The sequence below is a fragment of the Gigantopelta aegis genome, chromosome 5 (genome assembly GCF_016097555.1).
Source record: "Gigantopelta aegis isolate Gae_Host chromosome 5, Gae_host_genome, whole genome shotgun sequence".
In the NCBI taxonomy this organism is placed as follows: domain Eukaryota; kingdom Metazoa; phylum Mollusca; class Gastropoda; order Neomphalida; family Peltospiridae; genus Gigantopelta; species Gigantopelta aegis.
The window spans coordinates 21,787,896-21,803,489 of NC_054703.1; the positions used below are offsets into that span (position 1 = coordinate 21,787,896).

The 15,594-nt window shown below is 41.2% G+C and overlaps 1 protein-coding gene across 2 annotated transcripts in view; it reads left to right on the forward strand.

Annotated features, from left to right (window-relative positions):
* Nucleotides 1-15,594, forward strand: part of LOC121373665 (organic cation transporter protein-like) — a 65,634-nt gene that overhangs the window by 22,610 nt on the left and 27,430 nt on the right. For both annotated transcript variants that reach the window (XM_041500385.1, XM_041500384.1), the window contains 2 exons: nt 7,692-7,944; nt 8,674-8,777. In XM_041500385.1, the coding sequence (XP_041356319.1) occupies nt 7,692-7,944; nt 8,674-8,777 (357 nt within the window). The remainder of the gene's footprint in view (nt 1-7,691; nt 7,945-8,673; nt 8,778-15,594) is intronic.

Genomic DNA, 15,594 nt, shown 5'->3' on the forward strand with positions numbered 1-15,594 from the left:
ATGATATCATTATCATTTGAATAATATTTGCCAGACAGTTCTTTCTTCAGGTTTGAGAATAGGTGAAAATCTGGTTGTGCCAAATATGGTGAATACGGAGGAAGTTCAATTAGTTCAAAGCCACAGTCATGCATTGTAGCCATGGCAACAACAGACATGTGTACAGGTGCATTGGAACCCAGCACGCTGAAACTTTCGTCGTACCCAGTTAATTCCTCACAATGTTCTCAGTTCTCTCATGAGATTCCTACCAGCTACGTGGCTTGTGGCGACTCGTCCATTTTATCAACATTTCTCTGGTGCTGGCGGCTGAAGGTCGTCCTAGTCCTGGATCATCTTCGAGGCTCTCTTCTCCTTTTGAACATGTCCACCTCTTAACAGTGACAAAGAAAGAAGCACCATATCATAAAGTTGACACCAGTATTGGAGTTAGCCATTTTAGTTGGAGATACTTGATGGCAGCACAGAAGCCAGTTTTGTTCATTTCTATCAACAGAGAATACCTAGTTATTTTAATGCCTGCAGAACATTATATACAGTGAAACCCCTCTAAACCGGACACCCTAGGGACCAACACAATTGTCTGGTATTAAGAGGGATTCGGTTTCGGGAGGTTACGTTCTGTACTTGTTTTAAAAAGGGACTTTGTAAAACGTTCGGTTTTGGGGGAATTCCGGTTTACAGAGGGTCCGGTTTACAGAGGGTCCGGTCTTGAGAGGTTTCACTGTACTACCAGGTTGCATATTTGGTTCAGTTGCAGCCTATAAGCATAGAAAGAAATGTTTTATTTAACGACGCACTCAACACATTTTATTTACGGTTATATGGCGTCAGACATATGGTTAAGGACCACACATATTTTGAGAGGAAACCCGCTGTCGCCACTACATGGCTTCCCACAGGCAGGATAGCACAAACCATGGCCTTTGTTGAACCAGTTATGGATCACTGGTCGGTGCAAGTGGTTTACACCTACCCATTGAGCCTTGTGGAGCACTCACTCAGGGTTTGGAGTCCGGTCATAGGCATAGAAAGTATTGTACGTAATACAAGGGTGTACTACACATTCGTAACATATCGTTTAACTTTCATGGCGATTGGGACATGCATTGCTTCAGCAGTACACTCAAAATGCTTGTTAAATATTAGTTTTTTGTTTTGTTTAACGACATTACTAGAGCATCTTAATTAATTCATCACCGTCTATTGGATGTCAAACATTTGGTAATTTTGAACCGTAGTCTTTAGAAAAAACCATTCTACATTTTTTTTCTATTAACAGCAATACATCTTGTGTATGTACTTATCCATATACATGGCAGCGCATACCACGTCCTTTGATATACCAGTCGCCGGATACTGTTTCGGACGGGAATATAATCAATGGGCCCTCCGAGGTGGTTCGAACCCACGATTCAAGCACATCGGGCGAGAACTGTGCCGACTGAGCCAGATACCTAACCTATCATTCTATAAACATATTTTTTGCTATTAATTTCAGTTCTGTTTCACGTAACAAGAAAACTAAAAGTGTTTTGGAAATAGAAATAAAATACTATTTTTGTGTGCAATTTACAAATCAATCGGCACAGAAATAAATGACTTGTAGTAAATTTCATAGTATGAAAAAAGGCGTTCCTGGTGTGATAGACTATAGTTACATATTATTATTTCGCGTTTCAGCTGCGATAGAGGTTAGGTCTATATTCAGAGTTTAGGGGACAACCTACCACTGTGGTGTCAATAAACAAAGCAAACATTTCCTTTCCACGAATGTTTTTTCGGTGCGGCTCGATATGTGAACCGGTAAATTGGTGAATAGGTACGAGGTAACCTGTATGCAAGTTCGTTCACACACAACTGATCGGTCAATGGTTGATATCAGAACAATGTTTTAAGTAGGGCACGAAGTGCAACTGCACAGGAGCTGCAGATTAATACTATGGTACCGGTGCCCGTTACCTAGGTAACAGCCAACACGTGAACCAATAACCTTAATATACATAGCGGAGAGTAATACTAGGATGATACTACCAACTGTCACGACAAAGTCGGCCAACTTTCTGCGCTCACGACTTTTACGACTGTCCAGTTGCTAATTTGAGCACTATTACAACTCGAGGGGCGGGACGTAACCCAGTGATAAAGCGCTCGCCTGATGCGCGGTCGGTCTAAGATCGATCCCTGTCGGTAGCCCTGTTGGGCTATTTCTCGTTCCAAAACAAACTTTAACGTTCTTGCAACTCGATTCTGTTCGTAGACAACTCTTACGATCGATTAGTTGTTGAACAATTGCCTGTGAAGCAGAACGTCTGATAACTGGTCTATAAAGAACTTTATTAAATTTATAAAATCAATTCATTGACTAGGCCATTTGTCGGGGGTGGGGGTGGGGGGTGGGGGGTGGGTGGATGGAGAGCCGCCGCACTTGAAGACAAAAGTGTACGTATCACCCCCCCCCCCCCAACTGTATATATTATAATAAGAATATAAATATGGCTTGTTCCCCACGCCACTAGAGATTAAACCCCCTCACCCCCCCCACCCCCCCCCCCCCCCCACAGAGAGAGAGAGAGAGAGAGAGAGAGAGAGAGAGAGACTCACTCCATGCATCGTTCCTCTTTGCCTAGTCTTCCAGCCAGTGCACCACGACTGGTATATCAAAGGCCGCGGTATATGCTACCCTGTCTGTGGGATGGTGCATATAAAAGATCCCTTGCTGCTTACCGAAAAGAGTAGCCCGTGAAGTGGCGACAGCGGTTTCCTCTCTCAATATCTGTGTGGTCCTTAACTATATTTCTGACGCCATATAACCGTAAATAAAATGTGTTGAGTGTGTCGTTAAATAAAACATTTCCTTCCTTCCTTGCCTAGTCTAGCTACGCATGATTAATTAAAACTCTCGCGGTTTTGACATGGGATGCGTAACGGGTGACGTTTGGCGGTATTCGTACCTGAACGCATCTTGTTATGTCAAGGTAGCACATGCCACGTCCTTTGATATACTTGTTATGTCAAGATGATCATAATTGTGTTTGTGTTAGCAACGAATCAACACGGGGCGTAACCACGGTCGGTACTAACTTTATAACGACATCGGTCCAAAAGGCTCTTTTGGGGTGCAAATGTATTTAAATGAAACAAAGTTTGTTTGTTTTGTTAAATGACGCCACTTACTATGGCACATTGATTTATTAATCATCGGCTATTGGATGTCAACATTTGGTAATTCTGACATATACCATAGATAGGTAACCGGCTTCCTTTTTTTTTTTTTTTTAAATTTCATTAGCAATAGGGGATCTTTTATATACGCAATCCCACAGACAGGATAGCACATACCACTGCCTTTGATAAACCAATCGTGGTAAACTGAATGCAACGAGAAATAGCCTACCGACGGGGATCGATCCTAGACCGACCGTGCATCAGTGCACCATGACTGGTATATCAAAGGCCATGGTATGTGCTACCCTGCCTATGAGGGTACTAAGGGAAAAAGACTGAGACTACATGTCAGAATTACCAAATGTTTGACATCCAACAGCCGATGATTAATAAATCAATGTGCTCTAGTGGAGTCGTTAAACAAAACAAACGTCCCGCCCAGTAATGTTAATGGTGGCTCTACGCTGATTTCGAGTACAATTCAGATAGCGACAAGAACACCTCAACGCCGTTATCACTACCTGCCGCCCCCCCGTTTACTCAGTAAGTGTGTGTGTGTGTCATTTAAACACGCAAAGGTCGAATCTGATTTTCAGTTTTTGCCCGAATAGAATTTGTGTCAGGTCGACAAGTCCATCACGTCAGTTAAGAGTGGATGTGGTGCGACCGTGCGGTCGGGCTGAGAAAAAGAATCATAATACATCAGTTTCAATAAGGTCGTTCAGGGCGTATACTACCAAATCAAATCCCATAGACGACAATAGTAACATATGCGGCTAAAACTCCTACCTGCAACGTATCAACCGACATAAACGCCACGGATATAAATACTACCACCCCTTACACTTAAAGTGAATCAGAAAAAAATCGGGGTCAAGCTGCTCGTTTCTGAGATAACGGTAGCGTCTATGACTACCCTAGTTTCGCACAAAATTCGAGTACTTTTTTTTACAGGTACCCCATACATGTTTCAAGCACAAGGCTACTTGACACATTGGTACTAGATGAAATAAAATTGCACATTTATTTTACCCAGATGAAACTATTATTTTTTACAACCAACACACTCACATTTATAACCAATCACAGGACTTGTGGTGTTCACTTCTCGATCAAAAGTTGGGTGCACCTCGAGCTTTGACCCAGCCGGAAGTTATTTGGTATAGTACTACCTTCAGACTGGATGCATGCGATGACTGCGTCTGATAAACGCACGCGGACAGATGAAATAATCGTATATGGTGTACTATCCTTCCAGTTAAGAAAATGTGCATGGCACACAAAACAAACAAACAAACAAACAAACAAAAACAACAAGAACACACACACACACACAAAAAACAAAACAAAAAAACAACCCAACACACATACACAAAAAACAACAAACAAACAAAACAACAACAACAACAACATGCCGTGGGTGAAAAAAAAAATCGAATATAGTCCACAGCAAAAAACGTGCCGCGGACACATTGCTGATTGCCGTGCCCAAAACACAAGCCGCAGACGCATCAGACGCAATTGCCGAATCGCACGCACGCACCGCATCCAATCTATAGGCGCTGTTAGTGTGTGCTGGCTCTCATTTTCTGATGATTTTCGACTCGGCGTTAACCGGTACGTGTGCGCCAAGCATTAGCGTCTTCGTAATTTAATGTTCCACTTTGCTGTGCAAACACTTCGAACAAATCTGCTGGGGCCAGCGTCGTGTTTATTGCCACGCCCTCAACGTAATTGTGCGACCTCTAGCGGTCAAATACGGTCACTTCAAAGACTTCATATTAATTTACGGTTAGTAGTTAACTTAGAGGTCATACAGGTATACCGAAAACCAAAAGAAACGCACATAATTTAATATATACAGTAAAACCTTCCAAACCTTCTGTAAACCGGAATTCTCCAATACCGGAAATTTTTCACGGTCATTTAAAAGAAATTTAGTACAGAACTTGACCTCTCTAAACCGGATATCTCTAAAACACCATGACATTTTACTTTGTCCCGAGGGTGTCCGGTTTATAGGGGTTTTACTGTGTATATATACAATTATGGAATTCAAACCGAATAGGGCTAGACGTAGCCCAGTGGTACAGTGCTCGCTTGATGCGCGGTCGGTGTGGGATCGATCCCCGTCAGTGGGCCCATTGGGTTATTTCTCGCTCCAGCCAGTACACCACGACTGGTACATCAAAGGCTGTGGTATGTACTACCCTGTCTATGGGATGATGCATATAAAAGATCCCTTGCTGCTAATCGAAAAGAGTAGCCCATGAAGAAGTGGCGACAGCGGGTTTCCTCTCTCAATATCTGTGTGGGTCTTAACCATATGTCTGACGCCATATAACCGTAAATAAAATGTGTTGAGTGCGTCGTTAAATAAAACATTTCTTTCTTTCTTTTATTACACTACAAAGGGCTGAAATATTTATATAATTAAATATACCGAACAAGGAAAGAAACGCATATATTAATCGCGGTTTTTTTATAATTTTGTTTGAAAGAAAGAAATGTTTTATTTAACGACGCACTCAACACATTTTATTTACGGTTATATGGCGTCAGACATATGGTTAAGGACCACACAGATTTTGAGAGGAAACCCGCTGTCGCCACTACATGGGCTACTCTTCTGATTAGCAGCAAGGGATCTTTTATTTGCGCTTCCCACAGACAGGATAGCACAAACCATGGTATTTGTTGAACCAGTTATGGATCACTGGTCGGTGCAAGTGGTTTACACCTACCCACTGAGCCTTGCGAAGCACTCACTCGGGGTTTGGAGTCGGTATCTGGATAAAAATCCCATGCCTCGACTGGGATCCGAACCCAGTACCTACCAGCCTGTAGACCTTGTAGTGTAATGTTTACTACCAGGGGTTGCTGTGCTCAAAATAATTATGTCCAGAACAGTAGTTAACAGCAAAATTGCATGCCCAATTGCCCATTTTAAGCACCTGACAAAAATAAAATGTATCATTATAAAATATACGTTCGCTAAACAGTCGAAGGCGAATTATAACGAATAATAGCTGATTTTGGTGAATGTATTATATAAAAAAGAAATAATTGGAAAACCATGTGTCACTGATAATTGGCCAAATAGCTCACTGTTATAAGCAACTACCCCCTGGTGCTGGTGAAAATCCTCAAATTCGGAGAAAAACGATAGAAGGGACAGAAATGTTTTATTTAACGACGCACTCAGCATATTTTATTTACGGTTATATGGCGTCAGACATATGGTTAAGGACCACACAGATATTGAGAGAGTAAACTCGATGTGGCCACTTCATGAGCTACTCTTTTCGATTAGCAACAAGGGATCTTTTATATGCACCATCCCACAGACTGGATAGTACATGCCACGACCTTTGTTGCACTAGTTGTGGAGCACTAGCTGTAACGAGAAATAGCCGAATGAGCCCACCGACGTGGATCGAATCTAAACCGACCGCGCATCAGGCGAGCGTTTTGTTACTGGGCTAGCCCTACAGAGAGAGTATCCTATATTTCATACTGGATGGCATGTTGCAGTTATTCGTGTTGTTTGCGTTGTTGGGAGGCATAACGTGTCGATTCTTTGTTATTTGCCTAAGAAACATGAAACATGTGGCACATTACCATTCATGCTTATCGATTTAAGATACCGGAGCTTCTAGGGACAACACTATCGGCAGGAACGTATCAAGGGGGGTGGGGTGGTGAGGGGGCGTTTAGAGTTCGAACTCTGTTATGCTATGCTACAAGAAAATGTTATCTTTTTTTTTTTTTTTTTTTGGGGGGGGGGGGGGGGGGGTTCCGGAGAAGCATGATCAGACACACCTCCTCCCCCAAGCTGAAAACGCCGCTAGACAGTCAACCCCTACTCCTATACAATTCCCTGCATACGTTCCTGAGAGGGGTGGTCGTCTGATTATAATTTTCAAATACTAAAGTGTGTTGGAGAATTGTTGGCTAGTGGGTAACAAACGTACGCAACTCGGTCTGGTGGCCTGCAGTCCCGTTATGGTTATGGGCCGTCTTAGTATTGATTATTTTAACTTTATGTTTGTCACTGTATTTGATTCGAGGTTCAAACGTACAGTCCACATCAGCTATTTGGGGACAGTCTCGGCTATAGGGGCTGATTATTGAGAGAGAGAGAGAGAGAGAGAGAGAGAGAGAGAGAGAGAGAGAGAGAGAGAGAGAGAGAGAGAGAGAGAGAGAGAGAGAGAGAGAGAGAGAGAGAGAGAGAGAGAGAGATGGGGGGAGAGAGAGATGGGGCTGAGGGAGGGAGAGAGGGGGAGAGATAGAAAAAGAGAGACGGAGAAAGCATGAGTGAGAGATAGAAAGAGGGAGAAAGAGAATAGTTCATTTACTTTAGTTGCTCAGATAAGACAATGTACTAGTAAAACTAAGTTTAATACTATGCCGTATACCCAAGGTATGATTCGTAGAATTCACCGATGAGTTCTGAAAAGTTACAGAAATTGCCGATCCATTATGAAAATTAACAGCTATCATTTTCATTTTTTTCCCCTCAGGTGCGTAATTCCAGGACTCAACAGTGACACGTACGCCATCCAGTCACATGATCACGCTCGACTAATCAACGAAAGCATTCCTTTTAAGATCGTCGGTGGACGAATAGAATATGATCCGTGTCGTGTCTACATTCGGGACCCGGGCAGTAAAAACAACGACACGTGGAATATAAACCATACTACACTGGCAACAGAGGCGTGTAATAAATGGGTGTATGACAGTTCTGTTTTCGTGTCCACCGCGGTATCCCAGGTAAGGTTTCACTACACAGATGCCATCTGCCATTGAAATCCATGTTACATTTCCCAACTTCAGATGAAGATTGCTAACAAAACGGGTTCTCGTTGGTACTAACAACATAAACCATTGCGAACATACATTATACAAGCATTTATTTTCACTCCAAAATTGAGAACATGTCCGTCTCAGGTTTTTGCTATATAACTGCATCTGGGTGTAGTACCGGTCCGAACAGGTGGTTCATTAACCGATTCACTCCGGCTGTCTCTTCCGCTATACACCCATGCCCCTCCAATAAAACAAACAAATTAATGCACAATATTACAAAATAACATTGGCAAAATCCAGCCATAAGGCATACTATTATCAATACAAATCGTTTCAATTCTTACGCAATGACCAGAACTGAATATGTGAACCACAACATATGTCACAATTGGGAACTATATAGTGGACCGTCATCGATAAACTCTCACCCGGAAGTGAACTGTGTAGAGAGACCTAAGTATTGTGTCAGGGCCGAATAATACCCCTTTAGTATAGCTGAACAAGGCCCTATAGGCAGTACTAAACCAAGTAACATCCGGCTGGGTCAAAGTTCGTGGTGCACATAACGTTTGATAGAGCAGTTAATACCACAAGTCGTGCCATTGGTGATAAATGTGACAGTATTTGTTGTGATAAAATGTGGCTTCATCTGACTGTATAATGATTATATTACATGTATTTTCTTTGTTCCAGTATGACATGGTGTGTGATAACACTTTGGACAGAACCAACGCCCAGTCTCTCTTCATGGCTGGGTTTCTAGTCGGTGTCTTCGTAATAGGGGCCTTCTCTGACAGGTATGTAGACCTACTACTAAAATAGTAATCAACATTATACACCACCATATTTTTGGCTTAATAAATGCGATTTATGAAAATCCAGGAAAAAATTAAAAATTTAAAACTGTATTATTACACATAACGTTAAGAATATCTTGATACATATCAAAGTGATTCGTCCCACTTGGCGTAACACTTTGACGTGATTGATTGGCGCACTACAACCTTACAGGAACATTAACCAAACGAGTTGAGTGATATAAATTAAGATCGATTATGGGTAATACATAGGATATTAAACTCATTGCCATTTCGTATCATGTTTATGTACCCCGTGAAATAGTTTTCATTGTCACTCGCTAAAGCTCGTGACAACTGAAAATTATTTCATTCGGGACATAAACATGATATGAAATGGAAACTTGTTTCTTATCCTATAATTATAAGCACGGTGTAAATCACAGAAATTACAAGTTGGCTTGTAGGTTATTAATTTCCTTTCCAACATGAAACATCGTTTAACAACATGGTAAAACAGATACTATATGGTTCTCAGAATGACACACAGGTATCCCGATAAAGTTGACCTCAAATGTACGAACAGCAGAGCTACTCTCCTTGGATCTCTATTTCATGTCTAAAAAAAAATGAATATTTATGCGATAGATATATTTGTTGACACGTAATTCCCATGGTTTATAGTCCTTAACTGTTAATCTGGGGGCAACGATTACAATCCATTGTGTTCTTGATTGCTGGAAGTTAGGTTGACACTAATTGGTCTGATTGTTAGCCCCTAATTAACTACAGACTAAGTTAGTGCCTACATGGCAGGTAACAGAATAACAGTTAATAGAACCGTACATACACAGCTAAATATATTAAAAGGACTCAAGTTAGCACACATTCACTGAATATATCTATCTTTTATGCCCGAATTTGGGAATTTGCTTCAGCACTATTTCTCGTTCTAGCTTGTGTACCACGACTGGTATAACAAAGGCCGTGGTATGTATTATCCTGTCTGTGGGATGGTACATATAAAATAGTCCTTGCTATTAAAGGGACATTCCTGAGTTTGCTGCAATTCTTAAGATGTTATCGACTAACAGAGACTTTTTAACGATTGTAATTACATATTAAATATATTTTTCTGCATAAAATATTAGTGGCTGTATATTAAACGTGTTTGTACTAGGTTAAATTTCATTTTATTTCCTAAAATATAGTGTTTTCGTACATACGAAATTATTTGAAGACAAAATCCAGTTTGGGTTTCTTACAAATATTAAGACGACCAGAAACACATTGAATATACAGACACTGATATTCTAAACAAGATAATATATTTAATATGTAAGTTTAATCGTAGAAATATTTTATTAGTGAGAAACATCTTACAATGCAGCAAACTGTGTCTTTAATGAAAACAAAAGTAGCGGGCGTCCTCTGTAAGACTAAACGTCAAAATTACCAAATGTTTGACATCCAATACTGAAAGGCATATTGTCACAGACCACTGACCTATTAAATGGCCTAACAAAGTATTATGTGAAAAATATGTATTTGAATTGTCCCAAAATGTACTTTATTCAACAATCTAATTAATCATCATACTCCAGTTATTAATGATATTTTGTAAAAAAAAAAAAAAAGAATTATGGCAATGGTCCATAATTTAAAAATTAATATTGTCAAGAGGATTGACATGGATTCCACTCCATCATGGTTTAGTTAAGGTGATTCAATAGCCAGATTTGGTTTCTAAACATTAATGTAATTTTCATTTATTATCCACTTTTGGAGAAATAAGGTCCTTAAATCCGTGACAGTATGCCTTGAATAGGCGTCGATTCATACATCAATGTGCATTAGTGGTATTACTAAACAACAACAAACTTCAACAGAATTGTGTGGAATAAGAACAGAGTGAACTCTATGTTAAAAACTACCAATTTTAAAATTTTCGAATTCTAAAGGGATCATGGTTTCTTAAACGTGATGCTACCGGCTTTTATGCCATTATTTGGGAGTTCATTAATATAATTCTGGTTTGCCGGCCAGTACACCCACTGCAAGCAGAAACCAGACACCACTGTTCGAAACAGAGTGAGCCTGATTCATAAAAGGGTGTCGCGTTTCTTCGTGTAGCGTGCGCGTTAGTCATTATCATATCAGTTTAATTTGAGTAAAGTCGTCGTTTGAAAATTGTGTGTATTTTACACTGTGTACTTAGAGACCGTTTCGTTGTCAAAAATTCACAGTCTGTTACACAGAGTGCACTTCATCCGAATTCTCTCGTATACCGTAAAAAAAAATGTTCGTGGCACCCGTCATTCATTCATTTATTCATTCATTTAAACATTCATTCGTTCATCCATCCATCCATCCATCCATCCATCCATTCATTCATTCATTCATTCATTCATTCATTCATTCATTCATTCATTCATCCATTCATTCATTTAAACATTCATTCATCCATGCATCCATTCATTCATTCATTCATCCATTCATTCATCCATTCATTCATTCATTCATTCATTCATTCATTCATTCATTTAAACATTCATTCATTCATTCATGTATTCATTCATTCATGTCAACTTATTTTTGTTCTTATATCCAATTAAGGTTCAAGCACACTGTCCTGGGCACACACCTCAGCTATGTGGGCTGTCTGTCCAGGGCAGTGGGTTAGTGGTTAGTTGTTGGTTGCTAATGACGCTCCGAGACCCGGTCCGTATCTAAGGGACAGACCCTAGTTTTTAAACACTAAAGCATATTTTTCACTATTGGAACCGTTTATGATCACTGAAATCAAACATTACTTATATTTTATTGTTTAGATCATCCATTTCCGTACAGCCCAAATTTTTCTGGTCATTCTGGTGTTTCTAATGCCACAAAATGCATTTTTTTTATTTATTTTTTAAAACGCACGTGCGTCTGAGAAGTAACAGCTATGGAGTCGCGTTTTAGTCTATTTTTAAGCGTATTTCAACGACACAGACTCTTGTTTCACTCTGTTATATCCATTCTTTTTACAGGTTTGTAACTTAACCAGACTTAGTGTCCATTTTTACGGGTTGAAACTAGAGTCTACGTGAAAAATATGCCTTAGTGTTTAAAAACTAGGGTTACCGGCCTCGGTGGCGTCGTGATTAGGTCATCGGTCAACAGGCTGGTAGGTACTGAGTTCGGATCCCAGTCGAGGCATGGGATTTTTAATCCAGATACCGACTTCAAACCCTGAGTGAGTGCTCCGCATGGCTCAATGAGTAGGTGTAAACCACTTGCACCGACCAGTGATCCATAACTGGTTCAACAAAAGCCATGGTTTGTGCTATCCTGCCTGTGGGAAGCGCAAATAAAAGATCCCTTGTTGCTAATCGGAAAGAGTAGCACATGTAGTGGCAACAGCGGGTTTCCTCTCAAAATCTGTGTGGTCCTTAACCATATGTCTCACGCCATATAACCGTAAATAAAATGTGTTGAGTGCGTCGTTAAAAAAAAAAACAAAAAAAAAAAAAAAAAAAACTAGGGTCTGTCGCTTTAAAGGCAGACCTCTGTTTAACGCAGGCTTCTATTTATTTTTTTATTTTTTTATTTTTTTAATTTTACATGTAATTGTTTTAACATAGCCTTATTGTAAGGTCATATTCCAATGTAGGCGTCCGAAGTTTCGAATACACGAGAAAACCTCTTTGTTCACTAAGAAATGTAATCACCTTCTTTTCTGTTCTCGCCATGTGGTTGTAAGCTTTTCACGTTATGCAATGGACATGACGAGCATAACATGACCACTAACCTGATAAGAAAGGAAAGAAGGAAATGTTTCATTTAACGACGCACTCAACACATTTTCTTTACGGTTATATGGCGACGGACATATGGTTGAGGACCACACAGATATTGAGAGCGGAAACCCGCTGTCTCCACTACATGGCCTACTCTTTTCGATTAGTAGCAAGGGATCTTTTATATGCACCATCCCACAGACAGGATAGTACACACCACGGCCTTTGCTACACCAGTTGTGGAGCACTGGCTGGAACAAGAAATAGCCCAATGGGCCCACCGAAGGGGATTGATCCTAGATCGATCGCGCACCAGGCTTTACCACTGAGCTACGCCCCCCCCCCCCCCCCCCCCCCCAACCTGACAAAGCTACAATAACAGAAGTTGATCTTTATAGAAGGCAGGTTTCTATTAGTTTACAGACACTCTGAGACCCGGCCTCTAACAGAGGCAGGCTTTTATTCAGGGAGGTGGGCGGAGGTGTTGGGGAGGGGGGATTTAGCTCAAGAGGTCGAGTGCTCGCTTGAGGCGCCTGCGTTGCAGGATCGAACCACCTCAGTGGATCTATTCAGCTGATTGAGTTTTGTCTCGTTCCAACCAGTGCACCACACGTGGTGAAAGGCCGTGGTATGTGCTTTCCTGTCTGTGGAGAAAGTGCATATAAAAGATCCTTTGCTATTAATGGAAAAATGTAGCAGGTTTATTCTCTCTAAGTTTGTATGTCAAAATTACCAAATGTTTGACATCCAGTAGCCGATGGTTAATAAATCAATGTGCTTTAGTGAACAAAAAACAAAAATCAAGAGAGGCCTCTATTCCGGGATCTACGGTACACAGAATACTGAAAATAATTCGATACTATACCTGTCCCGTTTCTCATAAAAATCCGGTCGGAGCTGTTATAAACACCTGTATAACAGGACGACCAGAAACTCATAGAATTTTTCACAATAGGGTGTTGGTAACATAAGCCATTAGTGTGTAATGATCTTGCCTTATGAACTAAAAAGGCGAAATATAGATGTAAGGCCTTGGTCACACTATGCGAGTTATATATGTGATTTTCCTTGCAATTTTGACACGCGTTGTTGCATTAAAATGGACAAGCGTATAAGCATTGTTAAACGTTTTCTTTGTTTAACTACACTACTAGAGCACATTGATTAATTAACCATCGGCTACTGGGTGTCAAACATTTGGTAATTATGATTCGTAGTCATCAGAGGAAACCCACTACATATGCACTTCCCCACAGACAGGAAAGTACATACCATGGCCTTTGACCAGTTATGGTGCACTGGTTGGAACGAGACAAAACCAATTAGTTGAATGGATCCATCCGATGTGGTTCGATCCTGCGACGCAAGCACCTCAGGCGAGCACTCAACCGGCTGAAATATAAGCATTGTAATGGTCGCACCATGTAAATCGCCTTTAGTCTGCTTTGTGACACAAATAAAAAATAGATATCATTCCCAACCGCATTTCTTCTAGGTCGAGGCCGTTTATTACTGATGTTTTTTTTTGTCCCAACGCATTGAGACAACGCGACGCAGACTGAAACCCAATGCACTTGGTGTGACCACTACAGTGCTTGTAATACTAGGCTCAGACTGTCAACTGTCACGATGTAGTTGGCCAACTCGACGGTTCCTTTGTAATTTCCCAAACTCCTGACTACTACTAACTACTAATCGGTCGTAGAAGTCGTATACGATGAGAATCGAGTTGTAAGAGCGCTCATACTACCAACTGGACAGTCGTAGAAGTCGTATACGACGAGAATCGAGTTGAAAGAGCGCTCATACTAGCAACTGGACAGTCGTAGAAGTCGTATACGACGAGAATCGAGTTGTAAGAGCGCTCAGACTAGCAACTGGACAGTAGTAGAAGTCGTATACGACGAGAATCGAGTTGTAAGAGCGCTCAGACTAGCAACAGGACAGTCGTAGAAGTCGTATACGACGAGAATCGAGTTGTAAGAGCGCTCATACTAGCAACTGGACAGTCGTAGAAGTCGTATACGACGAGAATCGAGTTGTAAGAGCGCTCATACTAGCAACTGGACAGTCGTACAAGTCGTATACGACGAGAATCGAGTTGTAAGAGCGCTCATACTAGCAACTGGACAGTCGTACAAGTCGTATACGACGAGAATCGAGTTGTAAGAGCGCTCATACTAGCAACTGGACAGTCGTAGAAGTCGTATACGACGAGAATCGAGTTGTAAGAGCGCTCAGACTAGCAACTGGACAGTCGTAGAAGTCGTGTGTATACGACGAGAATCGAGTTGTAAGAGCGCTCAGACTAGCAACTGGACAGTCGTAGAAGTCGTATACGACGAGAATCGAGTTGTAAGAGCGCTCAGACTAGCAACTGGACAGTCGTAGAAGTCGTATACGACGAGAATCGATCTGTAAGAGCGCTCATACTAGCAACTGGACAGTCGTAGAAGTCGTATACGACGAGAATCGAGTTGTAAGAGCGCTCATACTAGCAACTGGACAGTCGTAGAAGTCGTATACGACGAGAATCGAGTTGTAAGAGCGCTCAGACTAGCAACTGGACAGTAGTAGAAGTCGTATACGACGAGAATCGAGTTGTAAGAGCGCTCAGACTAGCAACAGGACAGTCGTAGAAGTCGTATACGACGAGAATCGAGTTGTAAGAGCGCTCATACTAGCAACTGGACAGTCGTAGAAGTCATATACGACGAGAATAGAGTTGTAAAAGCGCTCATACTACCAACTGGACAGTAGTAGAAGTCGTATACGACGAGAATCGAGTTGTAAGAGCGCTCAGACTAGCAACTGGACAGTAGTAGAAGTCGTATACGACGAGAATCGAGTTGTAAGAGCGCTCAGACTAGCAACTGGACAGTCGTAGAAGTCGTATACGACGAGAATCGAGTTGTAAGAGCGCTCAGACTAGCAACTGGACAGTCGTAGAAGTCGTATACGACGAGAATCGAGTTGTAAGAGCGCTCATACTAGCAACTGGACAGTCGTAGAAGTCGTATACGACCAGAATCGAG